The following is a 22,075-nucleotide window of genomic DNA, read 5'->3' on the forward strand; positions in this document are numbered from 1 at the left end:
GACTTCCTGTTCGAACTGGCAGATGTGAGAGATAGAGCAGGGTTTGAATAGGTACAGAGGGAAAGATTGAAAGTGGGGGAGAAAGGGAAAGACATGAAGGAAAGTTTGTGACAGGGTGGAGGGCAGGAGAGATTAAATGATGACAAGGAATGATGGTGCAAGGCAAAGGTGGAGGATAAAGGATAAGTAGCGTTTGTTTGTTTGTTTATTTATTAGTATCACAAGCAGGCTTATATTAACACCGCAATGAAGTTACCGTGAAAATCCCCTAGTCGCCGCACTCCAGCATCTGTTCGGGTACACTGAGAGAGAATTTTAGCATGACCAGTATACCTAACCAGCATGTCTTTTGGACTGTGGGAGAAAACCAGAGCACCCAGAGGAAACCCACGCAGACACGGGGAGAAAATACAGACTCCACACAGACAGTGACCCAAGCCGGGAATCGAACCCAGGTCCCTGGTGCTGTGAGGCAGCAGTGCTAACCACTGTGCCACCATGCCACTCAAGGAACTAAAGATAAAATTAATTATTGCAGCTATGATGAGAGAGAGCCTGGGATTGTTTTCATTAGAACAGGGGAGGCTAAAGGGTGATCTAATTAAGGTGGACAGAATTATGAAGGGTCCGGACAGGATAGACAGAAAAGACTTGTTTCCCCTGGCTGAGAGGTTCAGTTACGAGGGGGCATAGATTTAAGGTGATTGGCAGAAGGATTAAAGGGGACATGAGGGAAAACCTTTTCACCCAGAGGGTGGTGGGTGTCTGGAATTCACTGCCTAAGTTGGTGGTTGAGGCTGAAATGCTCAAGTCATTGTAAAGGTACCTGGATCTGTATCTGAAATACTGGAACCTGCACGGCTCCGGACCAGTAGCTGGAAAAAAGTTTCCTTCGGGTGCTCCAGTTTCTTCCCACAGTCCAGAGATGCGCGGGTTAGATGGATTGGCCATAATAAATTATCCCTTAGTGTCCCACAATGTGTAGGTTAGGGAATTAGTCATGTTAAATGTGTGGGAATATGGGATGGTTCTAGTTGATCTTTGGAGAGGCGGTGCAGATTCGTTGGGCCAAATGGCACTGTAGGGATTCTATTCTATTGAAATGGGAATAGAATGAGTAGTTAGTTTCTTTTTATTCTCTTTTTATTTGACCGGGCCAGAATGATGGGCTGAAAGGCCTCTCTCTGTGCCATATATGACTCTGTATTCTCTCCGGATTGTCCTGTTGTCCGTCGCCCCCAGGAAGAGTGGGATCTTGGGTTGCGTTTTTTAAATTCATTCATGGGACATCGGCTTTGCTGGCTCGGCCAGCATTTATTGCCCATCCCTAGTTGCCCTTGGAGAAGGTGGTGGTGAGCTGCCTTCTTGCATTGCTGCAGTCCGTGTGCTGTGGGTTGACCCACAATGCCATTGGGGAGGGAATTCCAGGATTTTGACCCAGCGACTGCAAAAGAACAGTGACATATTTCCAATTCAGGATGGTGAGTGGCTTGGAGGGGAATTTGCAGGTGGTGGTGTTTCCCATGTAGCTGCTGCCCTTGTCCTTCTCGATGGAAGTGGTTGTGGGTTTGGAAGGTGCTGTCCAGGGATCTTTGGTGAATTGATGCAGTGCATCTTGTAGATTGTACACACTGCTGCTGCTGAGCGTCGGTGGATGTTTGTCGATGTGGTGCCAATCAAGTGGGCTGCTTTGTCCTGGATGGTGTCGAGCTTCATGAGTGTTGTTGGAGCTGCACCTATCCAGGCAAGTGGGGAGTATTCCATCACACTCCTGACTTGTGCCTTGTAGATGGTGGACAGGCTTTGGGGAGTCAGGCGGTGAGTTACTTGCCACAGTATTCCTAGCTTTACGTCGAGCAGCTCCCTCAGATATCCAGCATGGCCGCCATTGGGACAACAACAAGCACAGGGGTTTTGGGAATAATTTCAGGATGCAGTGCTGCGGAATTCCATGTGCCACATCCATCAAGATGGAAGGAGGGGAGAGACTCTAATTTCCTTCTCTGACCCTGCAGATCGAACCCATTGGTCCATTATTGTTCCACTGAGTAAATTGAGAGTGTTCTCAATAGCTGTCAACCTAAAGATTAATGTCATGTTTCAGGCAGCTGACTTCAGACCTCTGGGTTGAGTGTGTTAGTCCCTCTCCATCCTTCCTGAGAAATCTCAGTCAGAACATGAAAAATGGCAGCAGGAGTAGGCCATTCGGCCCCTCAAGCCATTCAATAAGACCATGGCTGATGTGATTGTGACCTGCGTACACCCATTCGCCACATAACCCTCAGCTTCCCTCTAGATCAGAAATCTATCTTGTCTCAGCCTTGTACGTATTCAGTGAACCAACTCCTCTGGTCTCTGGGAAAGAGAATTCCAAACACTTAACGACCATCCAAGAGAAGATATCCCTTCCTCGCCTCCATCTTACATGCTCTAGTTCTACACATACACCCCCCCCCCCCCCCATGAGGGGAAACACCCTGTCAAGCCCCTTCACGGTGGCACAGTGATCAGCAGTGCTGCCTCACAGCACCAGGGATCCTGGTTCAATTCCCAACTTGGGTCACTGTCTGTGCGGAGTCTGCACATTCTTCCCATGTCTGCGTGGGTTTCCTCCGGCTGCTCCGGTTTCCTCCCACAGTCCGAAAGACGTGCTGATTAGGTGCATTGGCCATGCTAAATTCTCCCTCAGTATCCAAGCAGGCACCAGAGTGTGGCGACAAGGGGATTTTCACAGTAACTCCATTGCAGTGTTAATGTAAGCCTATTTGTGACACTCATAAACTTTAACTTAGAATTCGTAAATGGCAGAACCCTTAGAAGCATTAACGTACAGAGAGATCTAGGCGTACAGGGTCACAGTTCCCTGAAAATGGCAATACAGGTGGATAAGGTGGTCAAGAAGGTGTATAGCATTCTTGCCTTCATCAGCCAGAGCACAGAGTACAAAAATTGGCAAAGTCATGTTGCAGCTGTATAGAACTTTAGTTCGGCCACATTTGGAATATTGCGCACAGTTCTGGTTGCCACACTACCAGAAGGATGTAGAGGCTTTGGAGAGGGTACAGAAAGGTTTACCAGGATGTTGCCTGGTTTGGAGGGCATTAGCTATGAGGAGAGATTGGACAAAGTTGGTTTGTTTTCACTTGAACGTCAGAGGCTGAGGGGCGACCTGATAGAAGTTTACAAAATTATGAGAGGCATGGGTAGACTGTATAGTCGGAGTCTTTTTCCCAGTGTAGAAATGTCAATTACTAGGGGACATAGGTTTAAGGTAAAAGAGGGAAAGTTTAATGGAGATGTGAGAGGCAGGTTTTTACACAGAGGGTGGTAAGTGCGCTGCCAGAGGAGGTGATAGAAGCAGATACAATAGCAACATTTAAGAGGCATATTGACAGATACTTGAATAGGCAGGGAACAGAGGGATATGGACCCCGTAGAGGCAAAAAGTCTTCAGTTTAGAAAGATGTCATGTGTCAATGCAAGCTTGGTGGGCCGAAGGGCCTGTTCCTGTGCTGTACTGTTCTTTGTTCAATGTTTCAGTAAGACCATCTCTCATTCTTCAAAACTCCAGTGAGTATAGGTCCATCTGCTCCCCAGATACCTCATTCATCCTCTGAATCAGCCTAGTTAAACTTCTCCGACCTGCCTCCAATGCCAATATCTATTCCTCTTTAAGATCCTGAGGGGTGTTGACAGGGTGGATGTGGAGAGGATACTTCCTCTTGTCGGACATTGTTGGAGAATCTACAACTGGGTGCTCTCACTGCGATCTCACCAGTGCACAAACCTTTGTACTCCATCGCCCTCAGAATACGAGCCAGGCCTCAGCAGGGATTAACAGAGGAGATAGGTGAACAGGTCAGATTCGTTCACTCCCCATTAAAATTGGCCCTCCCTCACGCCATTATTTTTACCCTGGATTGATCCTTCTCCTTTTGTTACGACCACATGAGAAGGGGTAATTTACCTAATTTGTCACTCAAGATCTGGCTGCAACAGGATTTTTTTTTGGTGAATTTAGTGAGCGTGCGTTTTGCCAATACTGCAGGAGTCCCACTGTGTTCACCTTCAGATCATGAAGAATTAACCAGACAGGTAATCAGGAGCATGTTTTGTCCCCAAACGACCTTGGTGCGCAGTAGATTTCTTTTTCTGAGGCTGGTTATACGGCAATATTTCCGAGAGAGATAGACACGGCTCTTGGAGCCTTTCAGCATATCCTTCTGACCTCTGCTCTGACTTGGTAAAAGCAGTTCTTAAAAAGCCTTGCTGGCTGTACATCCCAGAGGAATTTGATTCCCATATTTGCTGTCATCATTGTGTTGGAGTACAGGGACTTGAAATATCATACCATTCAAGGCTATGGGACAAGTGCTGGCAAATGGGATTAGCGTGCCTTTAGTGGTAGTTATTGTTGGTGCAGTCTCGATGGGCTGAAGGGACTTTTCTGCCCTCTATGACTATGATCCTATGACTATGGAATGTTATCCTTCAGCGATCTAACACCTCTCCTCCTTTTAGTCCTTCCCTGTCTTCCACGAGCACCGTGTTCAGCAATGTAGCAGCCAGATCTTCTCCTTTCCATTGATGCCATAACTTCATATTCCGACCTGGTTGCCTGCACCTGCAGCTCAACAAACTTATTTGCCACACTCCACATGTTCACATACATCTACAGTAATCCTAATTTTTAAAAATTTCATTCATGGGATCTGTGTGTCGCTGGCTGGGCCCAACATTTATTCCCCATCCCTAATTGCCCCTTGAGAAGGTGGTCTTCTTGAGCCGCTGCAGTCCTTGTGGTGTAGGTACATCCACTGTGCTGTTAGAGAGAGAGAGTTCCAGGATTTTGACCCGGCGGCAGTGAAGGAACAGCCGATATATTTCCAAGTCATGATGGTAAGTGGCTTGGAGGGGAACCTCCAGGTGGTGGCGTTCCCAGGTATCTGCTGCTCTTGTCCTTCTAGATGGTAGTGGTCATGGGTTTGGAAGGTGCTGCCTAAGGCTTGGTGAGTTCCTGCAGTGCAACTTGCAGATGGTACACACTGCTACTGTGCGTCGGTGATGGAAGGAGTGAATATTTGTGGAAGGGTTAACAATCAAGCTTTGTCCTGGATGGTGTCGAGCTTCATGAGTGTTGTTGCAAACATATCAAGTTCCACACTATCGCAGGATCGTAATCGGGGAACTTCCTCCCTAACAGCATTGTTGGTGTACCTACACCACAGGGAATGAAGTGGCTCAAGAAGGCAGCTCACCACCACCTTCCCGGGGCAATGAGGGATGGGCAATAAATGCTGGTTCTAACCAGTGACGCCCACATCCTGTGAAAGAATGAATATTTTTGAGTTGATCTTGGGCTTCCGGTGGATTTTGACAGTCTGAAGTTGATTGCCTGGTACTCCCCTGTATGATGGGCAGTGGAACGAGGAAGGGGGCACCTTCACCCAACATCTTCAGTGCCAACATCAAGCATGTGTAATTCATGAGGCACGGTCAAGTGCAGAGTAGAGCTCCCTCAGCTCTCCCTCCCAGTATCACTTAGCACAAGAGCAAGTCCCACCACTTCCCAAATCAAGCATGGCTTTGGTTGAATGTCTTACCAATGGGCAGCTTTTAAGCTGTCATCCAACAGAGTGGAGACCACAACTTGCAAAGATCCCTATCTGAAGAATAGGGGGTCTGCATCTATGTCTGCATTTAATTAAATGGAGGTAACACCAGCAGGGGAAGTTTATTAACTCGCTGATGCATGCACATACTAAGTCTGGCCTAATGCACAGTGGGCATAATTACTCTTCCCTGCCCAATTGAAGTGAGAGGCACTTCTTTATTCCAGTCTAATGTCTTTTTAGTTGTGGATTTTTAGCACACTAAGTCAGTATGATGACGTCCATGGTTCTCAGAGCACAGGTTAGATACAGAATAAAGCTCCCTCTACACTGTCCCCATCAAACACTCCCAGCAAAGGTACAGCACGTGTTTGGATACAGAGTAAAGCTCCTTCTACACTGTCCCCCATCAAACATTCCCAGGACAGGTACAGCACGGGGTTAGATACAGAGTAAAGTTCCCTCTGCACTGTGTCCATCCAACACTCCCAGGACAGGTACAGCACAGAGTTAGATTCAGAGTAAAGCTCCCTCTACACTGTCCCCATCAAACACTCCCAGAACAGGTACAGCACGGGGTTAGATATAGAGTAAAGCGTCTTCTACACTGTGTCCATCAAACACTCCCAGGACAGGTACAGCACGGGGTTAGATACGGAGTAAAGCGTCTTCTACACTCCCAGGCGAGTCTCTTTTCTAATGGACTTGTTCTACATAGATCTTAATCCAGCTTCCTCACACTCATTCAGTCCTGTGACTAACTCAAACCCTGTCACTCAGTAACCTTCCCCAGCGCCCAGTGTCACTGAAGTAAAAGCAGCAAGTGCTGGAAATCCTCCGCAGGTTTGGCAGCAACTGTGGCAAGAGAAGCAGAGTTAACATTTTGAGTGGAATAACCCTCGGGCTTCCAGTAGGTTTTGCAGTTGCTTGCTGAAGGTGGGGAGAAATGTGCTGGCTTTTATGCTGTCACCAAAGTTGCAGGGAGGGTGTGGAGGGAGGAAGGACAAAGGGGAAAATCTGGGACAATGATCTCATGGAACAAAAAGAAGTAGGATTTTGTGGTCGAGGGGCAGGTTTACTGACCATGTGTCTACTATTATTAACTCAACTCCTTTATGATGATCCCTCCCAAGCATCCAGTTTTACTGACCATTAATTTACCAATATACATAAGAACGTATTAATTAGGAGCAGGAATAGGCCACTCGGCCCCTTGAGCCTGCTGATCAGAGCATCACTGCAGTGCAGAAAGAGGCCATTTGGCCCATCGGGCCTACACCGACAACAATCCCACCCAGTCCTTATCCCCGTAACCCCATGTATTTACCCTGTTGATCTCCCAATCCATCTAACCCGCACATCTTTGGACTGTGGGAGGAAACCAGAGCACCCGGAGGAAACCCACGCAGACACGGGGCGAACGTGCAAACTCCACACAGACAGTGACCCAAGTCCCTGGTGCTGTGAGACAGCAGTGCCAACCACTGTGCCACCGTGCCCACCCTCATGGCTGCTCTGATTGTAACCTCAAAACCCACATTCCTGCCGACCCCCGATAACCTTTCACCCCCTCGTTAATCAAAAATCTATCTACCTCTGCCTTAAAAATATTCAAGGACTCTGCTTCCACTGTCTTTTCAGGAAGAGACTCCCAGAGATTCACAACCCTCTGAGAGAAATATAAATTCTCCTCATCTCTATCTTAAACAAGTGACCCCTTATTTTTAAACAATGACCCTGAGTTCTAGATTCCCCCACAAGAGGAAACATCCTCTCCACATCCACCCTGTCTGTACCCCTGAGGATCTTATAATGATTCAATCAAGGCACCTCTTACTCTTCCAAACTCCAGTGGATACAAATCTAGCCTTCCTCATGAATCAATCTGAGCGAACTCAGTTCCCTCACATCGAGGAGCTCCTTTTAGCAGGTAATGCAGCCTGGAAGCTTCACCAACATGCCAGTTTTGAATATTGTAACTAAATTCATACAATCCCCAGTGCAGGAGGAGGCCATTCGGCCCATTGACTCTGCATCAACCCTCCGAAGAGCATCTTACCCAACGCCATCCCCGTAACCCCACATATTTACCCCACTAATCCCCCAGCCTACACATCATGGGACACTAATGGTCAGTTTAGCATGGCCAATCAACCTAATGTGCAACATCGTTGGACTGTGGGAGGAAACCCACGCAGACACTGGGAGAACGTGCAGACTCTGCACAAACAGTGACCCGAGGTCGGAATTGAACCCAGGTCCCTGGTGCTGTGAGGAAGCAGTGCTAACCACTCTGCTACCCAAATGATCACTGATTTAAAAGTTGGTGTATGTTTTTGCAGTTGCGTGGCTGAGTCAGCTGATGATTTGATTTGATTTATTATTGTCACATGTATTAACCTACAGTGAAGAGTATTGTTTCTTGCGCGCTATACAGACAAAGCATACCGTTCATAGAGAAGGAAAGGAAAGAGTGCAGAATGTAGTGTTACAGTCATAGCTAGGGTGCAGAGAAAGATCAACTTAATGTGAGGTAGGTCCATTCAAAAGTCTGATGGCAGCAGGGAAGAAGCTGTTCTTGAGTTGGTTGGTATGTGACCTCAGACTTTTGTACCTTCTTCCTAACGGAAGAAGGTGGAAGAGAGAATGTCCGGGGTGCGTGGGATCCTTAATTATGCTGGTTGCTTTTCTGAGGCAGCGGGAAGTGTAGACAGAGTCAATGGATGGGAGGCTGGTTTGCATGATGGACTGGGCTACGTTCATGACCCTTTGTAGTTCCTTGCAGAGCAAGACCCATAACAAGCTGTGATACAACCAGAAAGAATGCTTTCTATGGTGGTTCTGTAAAAATCGGTGAGATGTAGGCTGACATGCCAAATTTCCTTAGTCTCCTGAGAAAGTAGAGGCATTGGTGGGCTTTCTTAACCATAGTGTCGGCATGGGGGGACCAGGACAGGGTGTTGGTGATCTGGACACCTAAAAACTTGAAGTGCGCGACCATTTCCACTCTAGACAGGGGCATATCCTCCACTACGATTCCTGAAGTCAATCGTGGGCTTTCTTTTCCTGTGGCAATGCATTGTGTTCTCTCTGCAATGGTGCTGAGCACATACCGCTGCTGCACGGGTGGGTCACCGCTCACTGGTGAGGATGATGTGAAATCCCTGCAGCGTCGCTTCAGAAGCAGGGAAACAGCCGGCTGCCCTGGAAAGCAGAGGAAAGGAGATAGTTCGAGTAGCGTGGATAATTAATCGCAAGCAGCTGGAGATACAGGATCCCTGAACTGTGGGCCTGATTGGGGGGGGTCAAGCGATGGGATTTTGGGGTCCCCGATCCAGCAATGGCAGCCGTGTGGCTCGGGCTGAGTTTTAACATGCGAGGCTCCTTTAAATGTTTGTCATTGTTTCTTTTCCCCTGATGTTGTCTTAATCATCTGTCCCATGAGGCCTGAATGCTGCCACACAGCCTGTGGAAAGAAACAGGCCTCGGCCTTGTTCAGGGCAGCAGCATATCCCCCATGGCTCAACAACCGTCCCCTTATCTCACCCTCTCTCCCCACTCAAAGTGCGAGGTGGGGTGGCAGTTTTGCCTTCTCTGCATTCATATAATTAAAAAAAAATAGAAAAAAGAAAGATTTACAATGCAGAGACCACAGAGAATAAAAATATTGTTTCATGTGGATCCTTTGGCTTAGCAGACCAGCAGACTCCTATTGGTCAGCAGTGTAGTGAAATGCAGATGGCCTTTGTATGGCTCTCTTTGAATTTGCTCTGTGCGTCCACCATGTGTCATTAGTGGCTCTTCAGAGAAAACGAGGCACGAGTTTCCCTGAGACTGCCGGATAGCTTCTTTTGTTCGAGGATCACAGACGGATTCGACCATTTTAGGTCTTTGCCCAGTTTTACATTTTTAGAGATAGGAGTGAGCATATCGATATATTTTATAAATAAGAGAATACAGGGTGAGGTCTTCGTCCCTCTTATCTACTTTAGCCAACTTTTCTCATGCCAAAAACTAGATTGGCTGATCATTCACCTCACTGCCTTTGGGGAAAGCCTTTGGCCTAGAATGGTGGGGTGTGTTGGTCACTATGAGGCAGCTACCTCTGAACTGTGGGACAGCGGTTCACACTCGTGGCCTCCGAAGCAGAACGTTATCGCTTCAAGTTGCACAGGCCGCGAACCTGAACATAGGGGAGGCCAGACTGAAGAGCAAGGCGTGCTCAGTGGGGAAAGTTGAAGGAGAATATGTTCTCGTTTTGTTAGATGTCTGTCATCAAGTGGATAGCATGCCTCCCCTGTGTGGTGAGTACAAGTACAAGACGCGAGCACAGAACCTGGGCTAGCAGCCCCCGGTGCAGTACTGAGGGAGTGCAACGCTGTCAGAGGATCAGTACTGAGGGAGTGCAGCACTGTCAGAGGATCAGTACTGAGGGAGTGCAGCACTGTCAGAGGGTCAGTACTGAGGGAGTGCAGCACTGTCAGAGGGTCAGTACCGAGGGAGTGCTGCACTGTCAGAGGGTCAGTACTGAGGGAGTGCAGCACTGTCAGAGGGTCAGTACTGAGGGAGTGCAGCACTGTCAGAGGGTCAGTACTGAGGGAGTGCAGCACTGTCAGAGGGTCAGTACTGAGGGAGTGCAGCACTGTCAGAAGAGGTACTGCCTCTCAGATGAGGTGTCAGAAACAAGGCAGTTAAAGATCCCATGGCTAAGATGTTTTACGAAGACCGGGAAGGGGGTGGGGGGAGTTCTCCCCAGTGTCCTGGGCCAATGTTCATCTCTTCGTCTGACTCTCCAGAATGACATCGTCTAGGCAATACCTTTTAAAATGCACTAATCCGGTGGTGATTACCTTCTCTCTTTGTGGGATCTTGCTGTGCGCAAATTGGCCCGCCGCCTCACGGGCAGCGACTGACCGCTCTCCCGATTGGATTGGCTGCAGAGAGATTTGGGATGTCCTGAGGTGAAAGGTCGCTCACTGCATGAAACGCCTCGAAACGCTGTGTAACCATGGCTATCTTTCTTTCTTCCTTCATCCCTCACCCAACCCACCCCCCCTCTGCCCCCACTCCTCCCCCACAGCCCAACGACCCGGTGACAAACATCTGCCAGGCGGCTGACAAGCAGCTCTTCACCCTGGTGGAGTGGGCAAAGCGGATCCCACACTTCTCCGAACTCCCGCTGGACGATCAGGTCATCCTGTTGAGAGCAGGTGAGGCTTGGGGTGGGGAGTGGGCGGTGAGCGGGTGCAGGAAAGATGTCTTCACGTCACACCAGTGCTTGGCGGCTGCCCTTTGTCTCCTGGTACCAGTAAAGGCGGGTCGGCGGCGAGTGTTAGCATCACATCAGGCATATTTTGTTTCCTTTCTGCTTTCCTGTTTCTCCTGACTGTTCGTTCTTAACTTTAGGTTTTTTATAAAGGGCAAAATTACACGGACACAGGGTTTAGGCTCAACGCAAACTTTGTTTGTTTACAGAAAAACTCCCAATGCCCTCACGCACGAGCTGTAAACCAGTGTAATGACACCGCACAATGCTTGACTGCTTAGCCTGAGTTACCTCAGATTCCCTCAATGATGACTTATTAATAAAAGAAACCCCTTAGCTGTGATCCTTAAATTATCCCGAAACCTCAGCCCTAATATCCCTTGGAGCTGATGGATAACTTGCAACTCCCCACATGGTTCCACTGCGAGCTGTGGGTCCACGAGTCCGAGAACCATAGAATAGAATCATAGGATCCCTACTGTGCAGAAGAGGCTGTTCGGCCCATCAAGTCTGCACTGACTCTCTGACAGTATCTTACCCATGTCCTATCCCCATAACTCCACACATTTCTCACCTAACCTACATATCTTGGGACAATAATAGGCAATTTAGCATGGCCAATCCAGCTAACCTGCACATCTTGTAGCGTGGGAGGAAACCAGAGCACCCGGAGGAAACCCACGCAAACTATACACAGTCACCCAAGGCCGAATTGAACAGGAGTCCCTGGAGCTGAGAGACCCCAGTGCTAACCACTGTGCCACCGTGCTGCCAATAAGGACGGCAGACTTCTTTCCCTAAAGGGACATTAGTGAATCAGATGGATTTTTACAACAATTTGGTAAATATCATCGTTGCTATCAGTGACGCGAGTGTTTTATTCCAGGTCAATTAATTGTATTTGCCTTCAACAGGGGAAATGGTGGTCACGGCCTTCTGGCTAAGGTTAAGACGGGGTGCAATGCCTTTACTTGTCAGCTTAGATCTTGTATGTCCCTCCTGTGGGGATCTTGAATTGGATTCAATTTGTGCTTGAATTGGGTTTTGGAGCAAGCAAGGTGACTGCGCATTAGCAGTAAGTTGGTGGGGTTTTGAGATGGCCAGGTATCGTCAGAAATTTCACACGATACAAGACTCATGAAGCTAGTGTCTCAGTTTAAAGAGGTAACCTTTATCCTGACAGTGACTGCTAGAAGAAACCATCAAAGGGTCAGGGCAGCTCCAGCGGTGGAGTAGCTAGACCTCTTCAATAACTTCTAACATATACAATTCAAAACAGATCAATTATAGATTTTCTTATCAATTACTCCTGCCTTTCGTTAGCTTTAAATCTGTCATCTTCAATATACATAAATCAACAAAAATACCCATCATACACTTTAGCCAAATGCATCTTACCCTCTGGCATAATGGCATTTCATTAATCCTTAAAACCTAGACACTTCTCCCCTTTTGGCTAACTCAGCTTCCTCTGTTGCCTTGTAACCTCCTTTGCTAGCCACAAAATTCAAAGTGAGCGTTCCCATAAGTTCCCCTACTGCCAAACCAGATTAATACATGGTTCCACGTCTGGGCATGCATCCATCTTATCTGGACAGTGAATAAACCCTATTCATGAAGTTTGATTAAATGTTCTGAATGTTCTTACCATTACAAACTCTGCTGACAAATCTTGCAAATTTCCAAGCTTTCAGCATTCCCTTAGAACATGGCTCTGTCCTAATGCCCTTTACCATGATGCTTTGCAGCAATCTGACTTTGGCTAAAATGAACAATGATTCTTAAAAATACATCAATACATTCAAAATATCAGCGTATATGCTTTTAAATCATAATCACTTGTTTAAATCTCTTACTGCGTGTCATATGTATATAAACTGCCTTCTTGTTAGCTTATAATTCTGTTTTAAAGTCATTTAACTCAATGCTGGCAGTTCTGTCAGTGCCTTAATGTCTAATGGTTTAAAAATCTTTACTGACCCATTATAATTTTTTTCCCCTTACAGAATAGAATATATTTTTAAAATAATGTCATTGAACTTGTAATCCTTTAGGGCCAAGGCTAAATACTCTGGGGAGACACGGGTTCAAATCTCACCATGGCAGCTGGTAGAATTTAAATTCAATTGATAAAATCTGAAATTGCAAAGTTAGTCTCAATAATGATGACCACGACAGCTATCATTGATTGTTGTAAAATTCCATCGGCTTCACTAATGTCCCTTTGGGGAAGGAAATCTGCCGTTCTCACCCGGTCTGGCCTACAAGTGACTCCAGACCCACAACAACGTGGTTGTCTCTTAACTGCCCCTCTGAAAATGGCCGAACGAGACACTCGGTTCATGGAACAATTCAGGATGGGCAACAAATGCCGGCCCAGCCAGCGACGCCCACATGGAAGAATAAAGAAAAATACGATTAAATTCCCTCAGCTGCTGTGGTGGGTTTTGAACTGATGTCTCCAGAGCAATTGCCCAGCCATCTGGATCCCGAGCCTAGTGAGATTACCACTCTGCTGCCGTTCCAAATGCACACATTTCTGCCCCTACATTTCCGCTCCCCCCCCCCCCCCAACCCTTGGTGTCTGCTGCTTCCTGACATTCTGACTTGTCTCACCCCTCCAGGTTGGAATGAGCTCCTCATCGCTTCGTTCTCACACCGATCGATAACCGTGAGGGACGGGATCCTGCTTGCCACTGGACTCCACGTACACCGCAACAGTGCGCACAGCGCTGGCGTTGGAGCCATCTTCGACAGGTGGGACAGGGTGGCATTGAGCCCACGTATTTATTTATTTATTTATTCTTTCCTTGGATGTGGAAATCACTAGCTGGGCCAGCATTTGCACCCATCCCTAGTTGCCCTTGAACAAAGGAAATTACAGCACAGGAACAGGCCCTTCGGCCCACCAAGCCTGCACCGACCATGTTGCCCAAACTGAACTAAACCCCCTACCCTTCGGGGGGCCGGATCCCTCCAGTCCCATCCTATTCATGTATTTGTCCCTTGAAAGTCACAAAGTGGGCTTAACAGAGGGCAGTTAACGTTGCTGTGGATCTGGAGTCACATGCAGGCCAGACCAGGTAAGGATCAGGTGAACACCAGATATAATTGCCTATAATTTGTATCTTAGAGTTATCTCACTGGGAGATCTCAGCCAGATGTTGGGGAATGTTAAACGTTGGGTTGATGCAGCAAAAGGCTGCTTGACTCGAGTCGGAATTACAGCACCCTTTTTTGGGGGCGAGGTATTGTAGGATATTTACTAGCCCCGTGCTGTACCTGTCCTGGGAGTGTTTGATGGGGTAAGAGTTTTAACAACACCAGGTTAAAGTCCAACAGGTTTATTTGGTAGCAAATGCCATTAGCTTTCGGAGCGCTGCTCCTTCGTCAGATAGAGTGGAAATCTAACACTGTGCTGTACCTGTCCTGGGAGTGTTTGATGGGGACAGTGTAGAGGGAGCTTCACTCTGTATCTAATCCCGTGCTGTACCTGTCCTGGGAGTGTTTGATGGGGACAGTGTAGAGGGAGCTTTACTCTGTATCTAACTCTGCCCTGTACCTGGGAGTGTTTTATGAGATAGTTGGGGTGAATGCATCAGAGTACTTGCATGTCAGTACATACATATCTCCACAGATTAGAACCTGTGATGTATTGCCTTCTCCATTCTCCCCGCAGGGTTCTGACCGAGCTGGTCTCCAAGATGAGAGACATGGAGATGGACAAGACGGAGCTGGGCTGCCTCCGGGCGATCATCCTCTTTAATCCTGGTATGTGGAACTCTTAACATCAAGCCCAAGTTGGGTAGCAGTTTTTAGTGAAGGAGTAGCAGTCAGTGAACTCCCTCTGAGACTGTGCGGGGTTAGGGTTAGGACAGGAAGCCAGGGGGAGAGCAGAGCGATGAGCGAGTCTATAGCTCTCTCACAAAATGGCACTTCACCACTCAGTCAAGAGCAGTGGGAAGCAAACCTGTCGACACGCAGGTCAGAGTGGGCTGGCCCACACTCGGGGGGAATTCTGTCCTTGCTGTGTTAGCACTGTCTGTCTCGCTGCTGTGTGCGTTGGTGGAATTAATTTGAGGTGAAGATGCCGGCGTTGGACTGGGGTAAACACAGTAAGAAGTCTCACAACACTAGGTTAAAGTCCAACAGGTTTATTTGGTAGCAAAAGCCACTAGCTTTCGGAGCGCTGCTCCTTTTGTCACAGAGAGTGTTGGCAGACTAAGTTTCGGGAGTGCTACAGCCAATCCATCGGCATCTGAAAGGATATGCAGTCAAAACTTTTTGTCTTGCACTCATCAGGACAAACGCAAGAATACCAAATTTCAAAGGGAGCAACAGTTTATAGTGTACGAAAAAAGGGCGTGGTTTGGTTGGTTGGTTAGACAGCTCTGATTGGTCAAGACTTAACCATGAAAAATAACCAACTGTTGTCCACCACATTTTTTGGTAAAAAAAAGTGGCAATGCCTGGAGACGGTCTTTTTGCCTGACCGGGATCGGCCCCTGCATATAAAGGTGCATATCAAATATATAAAATGCATATTTATTTTCCTTATTCTTGTTTGGGAGGTGGGGGTCGCTGACAAGGCTGGCATTTGTTGCCCATCCTTGATTAATAAAGAACAAAGAAAAGTACAGCACAGGAACAGGCCCTTCGGCCCTCCAAGCCCATGCCGATCATGATGCCATAACTAAACTAAAAAAAAACCTTCTGCCCTTATTCGGTCCATATCCCTCTGTTCCCTCCTTATTCATGTACCCATCCAGATGCCTCTTAAATGCTGCTAATATGCCTGCGTCCACTACCTCCTCTGGCAGTGTGTTCCAGGCACCCACCACTCTGCGTGAAAAACTTTCCCCGCACGTCTCCCTTAAACTTTCCCCCTCTCACCTTGAACCTGTGCCCCTTTGTAATTGACACTTCCACCCTAGGAAAAAGCCTCTGACAATCCACCCTGTCTATGCTTCTCATCGCTTTGTAGACCTCTATCAGTCTCCTCCGTCTTTCCAGTGATAACAATCCTAGTTTATTCAACCTCTCCTCATTGCCAACACCCTCGGGACCATCCTGGTGAACCTTCTTTGCACTCTCTCCGAAGCTTCCATGTCCTTCGGGTAGTGTGGTGAGCAGAACTGTACGCAATGCTCCTAATGCAGCCTAACCAAGGTTTTATATAGCTGCAACATGATTTACCAACTCTTGTACTCAATGTCCCAGCTGATGAAGGCGAGCAGGCCATATTCCTTCTTCATCACCTAGGCCACCAGCGTTGCCACTTTTAGGGAACTGTGAACCTGCACGCCCAGATCCCTCTGTATGTTAATGGTCCTCAGGGTTCTGCCATTTACAGTTAATCACACCGAAATTTGATCCTCCAAAATCCATCACCTCGCATTTGTCCAGATTAAACTAATCTGCCATTTCTGTGCCCAAGTCTCCAATCTATCTATATTCTGTTTTACCCTCTGGCAATCCCCGGCACCATTAGCAAACTTACTAATCAGACCACCTACATTTTCCTCCAGATCATTTATATATACTACAAACAGCAGAGGTCCCAGCACTGATCCCTGCGGAACACCATCGGCATGGTGGCACAGTTGTTCGCACAGCTGCCTCACAGCGCCAGGGACCTGGGTTTGATTCCCGACTTGGGTCACTGACTGTGCGGAGTTTGCACATTCTCCCCGTGTCTGTGTGGGTTTCCTCCGGGTGCTCCGGTTTCCTCCCACAGTCTGAAAGACGTGCTGGTTAGGTGCATTGGCCATGCTAAATTCTCCCTCAGTGTACCCAAACAGGCGCCGGAATGTGGCGACTACAGGATTTTCACAGTAACTTCATTGCAGTGTTAATGTAAGCCTACTTCTGACACATAACCGAATAAACTAAACCACTAGCTACAGATCTCCATTCTGAAAAACACCCTTCCACTGCTACTCTCTGTCTTTAACCGAGCCAGTTCTGTATCCATCCAGCCAGCCCACCCTGAATCCCATGTGATTTTAATTTTTGTACCTGTCTGCCATGTAGGGTCTTGTCAAACGCCGTACTAAAGTCCATATAAACTACACCCACAGCCCTTCCCTCATCAATGATCTTTGTCACCTCTTCAAAAAAACTCAATCATTTTGATTTGATTCGATTTAGTATTGTCACATTTATTAGCATACAGTGAAAGTATTGTTTCTTGCACGCGTTGCAGACAAAACATACCGCTCATAGAGAAGGAAAGGAGAGAGTGCAGAATGTAGTATTACAGTCATAGCTAGGGTGTAGAGAAAGGTCAACTTAATAAAAGGTAAGTCCATTCAAAAGTCTGACAGCAGCAAGGAAGAAGCTGTTCTTGAGTCGGTTGGTACGTGACCTCAGACTTTTGTATCTTTTTCCCAACGAAAGAAGGTGGAAGAGAGAATGTCCAGGGTGCGTGGGGTCCTTAATTATGCTGGCTGCTTTGCCGAGGCAGCAGGAGGTGTAGACAGGGTCATTGGATGGGAGGCTGGTTTGAGTGATGGACTGGGCTTCGTTCATGACCCTTTGTAGTTCCTTGCAGAGCAGGAGCCATACCAAACTGTGATACAACCAGAAAGAATGCTTTCTATGGTGCATTTGTAAAAGTTGGTGAGAGTCGTAGCTGAAATGCCAAATTTCATTAGCCTCCTGAGAAAGTAGAGGCACCGGTGGGCTTTCTTAACTATAATGGCGGCATGGAGGGACCAGGACAGGTTGTTGGTGATCTGGACACCTAAAAACTTGAAGCTCCAGACCATTTCTACTTTGTCCCCGTTGATGTAGACAGGGGCGTATCCTCCACTGGGAGCATGTGCGGGGCTCAGCAGGTTCATGAGGTCATAGCAAGGTTGTGAATCCACCCCTGATCACACCCTCCTCTCTTACCCTGTAGATGCGAAGGGACTTTCGAATTCGGCAGAGGTGGAAATTCTCCGGGAGAAGGTTTACGCGTCTCTCGAATCTTACTGCAAACAGAAATACCCTGATCAGCTGGGCAGGTGAGTGAGACTGTGGGCTTAGTTACACACTGAGCATATCCCCCCTCTGGGCGGGGAGTGGAGTAGACAGAGAGTTCAGACAGATTTCTTCTTCTCCTCAGGAAGGCACTGGGATCACCCATCCTGTACCTCAGACCCCGTGGCTTAACAGCCTCTGCTCGTGATGCTTGGCTGTGGCAGGCTTCGCTCAGGGAGTGCGGGCTGAAGGAACGTTTAGGTGGGGAGGATGGTGGCGTTCAGAGAGTGTGATGGGAGAGTTTATTAAGGGGGGAGTCAGGGGTTGAGGTTTATTGTTGGGGTTTGGAATTGTGTATTATGGAGTTTTATTCCGGGTTGGAAGAGTTTGTTGAGATTGACAGGTTCTTGGGTAGGTTATCGAGGGAGGGAGGTTATCGGATGGAGGAAGGGAGGTTATCGAGGGGGCGGGAGGTTATCGAGGGAGGGAGGGAGGTTATCGAGGGAGGGAGGTTATCGAGGGAGGGAGGGAGGGAGGTTATCGAGGGAGGGAGGTTATCGAGGGAGGGAGGTTATCGAGGGAGGGAGGGAGGTTATCGAGGGAGGGAGGGAGGTTATCGAGGGAGGGAGGGAGGCTGTCGAGGGAGGGAGATTATTGAGGGAGGGAGGGAAGTTATTGAGGGAGGGAGGGAGGTTATTGAGGGAAGTTATTGAGGGAGGGAGGGAAGTTATTGAGGGAGGGAGGGAAGTTATTGAGGGAGGGAGGGAGGTTATTGAGGGAGGGAGGGAGGTTATTGAGGGAGGGTGGTTATCGAGGGAGGGAGGGTGGTTATCGAGGGAGGGAGGGTGGTTATCGGATGGAGGGAGGTTATCGAGGGAGGGAAGGAGGTTATCGAGGGGCAGCGTGGTTATCTTGGGGGGAGGGAAGGAGGTTATCCCGGGAGGGAGGAGGGGTGGTTTTCGCGGGAGGGAGGGAGGTTATCGCAGGGAGGGGAGGGTTATCGAGGGAGAGGGGAGGGATTTTGAGGTGAGTTAAGTGGACGGTGCTTCTTGCGATGAAGAGATTTATTTGGGATTATAGATGGGTTGTTGCTGAAGGAGGTCGGAGCAGATTCTTGAGGGAGTTTTTTCAAGGGAGCAGAATGGTTTAATGAGGATGTAAATTGAGGGGGTATGGGGAACGTAAATGGGGGAGGCCACGTTATGCGGTGGAATCGTGCTGATTGGGTGTACATGGGCACTAACAGGGTTATTGGGTGTACACGGGGTATTAACAGGGTTATTGGGTGTACACGGGGTATTAACAGGGTTATTGGGTGTACACGGGGTATTAACAGGGTTATTGGGTGTACACGGGGTATTAACAGGGTTATTGGGTGTACACGGGGTATTAACAGGGTTATTGGGTGTACACGGGGTGCTAACAGGGTCATTGGGTGTATACGGGGCACTAACAGGGTCACTGGGGGTATATGGGGTGCTAACAGGGTTAATAGGGGGTGCTAAAAGGGTTATTGGGTGTACACGGGATGCTAACAGGGTTGGGATTACACGGGATGCTAACAGTTATTGGATTACACGGGGCACTAACAGGGTCATTGGGTTACACGGGACGTTAACAGGGTTATTGGGTGTACACAGGGCGCTAACAAGGTTATTGGGTTACACAAGGCACTAACAGGGTCATTGGGTGTACACAGGATGCTAACAGGGTTATTAGGTGTACACGGGGCGCTAACAGGGTCATTGGGTGTACACGGGACATTAACAGGGGTCATTGGGTGTACACGGGACATTAACAGGGGTCATTGGGTGTACACGGTGCTAACGGGGTCATTGGGCTACGCGGAACATTAACAGGATTATTGGGGACTGGGTTATGGGGGACTGGGTGGTTATCGCTGGGGGTTACGGGGTTACAATGGGCATTCTGGAGTGGCTCACGGGTCTGTAGCAATGAAGAGATACGGGCTGTGGGAGGTGACTGTGCTCTACTTGTCCTGGGAGAGGACTTGACCTCCTTGCTTGTACCCATGTGTCTCTCTCCCCTCCCACCACCAGGTTTGCCAAGCTCCTGCTGCGCCTGCCCGCTCTCCGCTCCATCGGACTCAAGTGTCTGGAGCACCTCTTCTTCTTCAAGCTGATCGGAGACACTCCCATCGACACCTTCCTCATGGAGATGCTGGAGGCACCGCACCAGATGTCCTGAGGTGGAGTGGGGAGGGGAGTCTTGGTGGTGGATCACGAACGGGACAAAACAGCAGGCACCCCGCTGCCTCTCCCACCCACCCTCCCACGAGGGCCTGAAAAGAAATCAGTGGATGCTCATGCACCCGAGAAGGTTTGTCCAAAGTCGTGTGGCCTTTGGGCCCCGCCTGTGCGACTCCACCCTGACGCGGATCTGTGGACACTGCCCCAACCTGCCATCATCAGCAGGGCAACTCCTGGCGGACTTGGCAAGAATGTGGTGGATGGCGGAGAGACTCACGTCAGTGGAAAGTGGGCAGGGACACCGATTCTAACCCGAACTGAACTCTCCCGGTGCATTCCCCCTAAACCCACACGGATCTGCCAGACTGCCGGTCGCATTGCTTTAGTGAGCTCCGTACTCTCTCTCTCTGTCTGTCGCCTCTTCACGCTCCTCATGTAGTGGATTCGCTCGCTGTCTACTGAGGGTTCCCAGCGGCTGAGGGAGGGGCTCACCGCCGCTTCCTCCCGCTCCGGTGGGGACATCCTCATCCCTTTTATTTATTTAAACTAAGCTGTGCTTTGGGCTGACGCAGACTGGCGAGGGGGGTATGTGGCAGAAGCGTAGGGTGCTGTTGTAGCGTGCTTACTGATGAATATGAAGCTGCCTGTCTGTGTTAACGATAAAAACGCTGTTAGTGCTTCGACTCTGCGGCCCTCCGCACAAGCTGGTGTCTGACAGCCGGGCTTAAAGCTGCAGCAACAGAACAGACAGCCCTGTGTGCATGTGAGGGGCCCAGGGGAATGGGTCTGACTCAGCTCCAGCCACCATCCAGAGAGGCAGCATTTAACTACTGGCACTGGGTGGGAGAAAATATCAGCAAAGTAAGTCTTTGGGGGCTGGACTTGAATAAAATATAGAACTTCAATTTGTATTTAATCCTCCCCGTGCTGTACCTGTCCTGGGAGTGTTTGATGGGGACAGTGTAGAGGGAGCTTTACTCTGTATCTAACCCCATGCCGTATTGTCCAGAGAGTGTTTATTGGGAACTGCGCAGAGGGAACTTTACTCTGGATTGAACCCTGTGCTGTACCTGTCCTGGTGGTGGTTATTGGGGTCAGTGTTAGATGGAGCTTTATTCTGTATCTAACCCCATGCTGTATCTGTCCTGGGAGTGTTTGATGGGGACAGTGTAGAGGGAGCTTCACTCTGTATCTAATCCCGTGCTGTACCTGTCCTGGGAGTGTTTGATGGGGACAGTGTAGAGGGAGCTCCACTCTGTATCTAATCCCGTGCTGTATCTGTCCTGGGAGTGATGATGGGGACAGTGTAGAGGGAGCTTTACTCTGTATCTAACCCTGTGCTGTACCTGTCCTGGGAGGGTTTGATGGGGACAGTGTAGAGGGAGCTTCACTCTGTATCTAATCCCGTGCTGTATCTGTCCTGGGAGTGTTTGATGGTGACAGTGTAGAGGAAGCTTTACTCTGTATCTAACCCCGTGCTGTACCTGTCCTGGGAGGGTTTGATGGGGACAGTGTAGAGGGAGCTTCACTCTGTATCTAATCCCGTGCTGTATCTGTCCTGGGAGTGTTTGATGGTGACAGTGTAGAGGAAGCTTTACTCTGTATCTAACCCCCGTGCTGTACCTATCCTGGGAGTGTTTGATGGTGACAGTGTAGAGGGAGCTTCACTCTGTATCTAATCCCGTGCTGTATCTAGCCCTATTGGTGTTGCGTGCAATGACTTGGGTTCCTTTCCCCATCGCTGACGTTCCGCATCCGATGAAGTTAATGAAAGTGGCTTCAGTGACATAGACTCAGGCCAGTGAGTGGAAAATACACCCCTAGCTGAGAAACTTCCCTCTGAAGCTGTGCTCCTTCCAACTGTTACATTGGCTGTTTGTTCCATTTGCAGGTAGCTTTGATTTCTTGAGGCTCAGAGTATATTTAAAGCATGTTTTACAGAATAATCACATTGTAACATTTTAAGATTTGTATTTTGCTACCAAACCCATTAAAATGAAAACCATTGCAAGTCGTACACC

General features: G+C 48.6%; 1 protein-coding gene across 16 annotated transcripts in view; it reads left to right on the forward strand.

The window, feature by feature from the left end:
• rxrba (retinoid x receptor, beta a) overlaps positions 1–22,071 on the forward strand; it is a 77,321-nt gene extending 55,250 nt beyond the window's left edge. For all 16 annotated transcript variants that reach the window (XM_078217609.1, XM_078217599.1, XM_078217604.1 and 13 more), the window contains 5 exons: positions 10,693–10,822; positions 13,503–13,635; positions 14,558–14,649; positions 17,783–17,888; positions 19,905–22,071. In XM_078217609.1, coding sequence (XP_078073735.1) covers positions 10,693–10,822; positions 13,503–13,635; positions 14,558–14,649; positions 17,783–17,888; positions 19,905–20,052 — 609 coding nt within the window. In that variant the 3' untranslated portion in view covers positions 20,053–22,071. The remainder of the gene's footprint in view (positions 1–10,692; positions 10,823–13,502; positions 13,636–14,557; positions 14,650–17,782; positions 17,889–19,904) is intronic.
• Positions 22,072–22,075: the final 4 nt, after the last annotated feature.

This window comes from Mustelus asterias, chromosome 8, assembly GCF_964213995.1.
Source record: "Mustelus asterias chromosome 8, sMusAst1.hap1.1, whole genome shotgun sequence".
NCBI classification, from domain to species: Eukaryota; Metazoa; Chordata; class Chondrichthyes; order Carcharhiniformes; family Triakidae; genus Mustelus; species Mustelus asterias.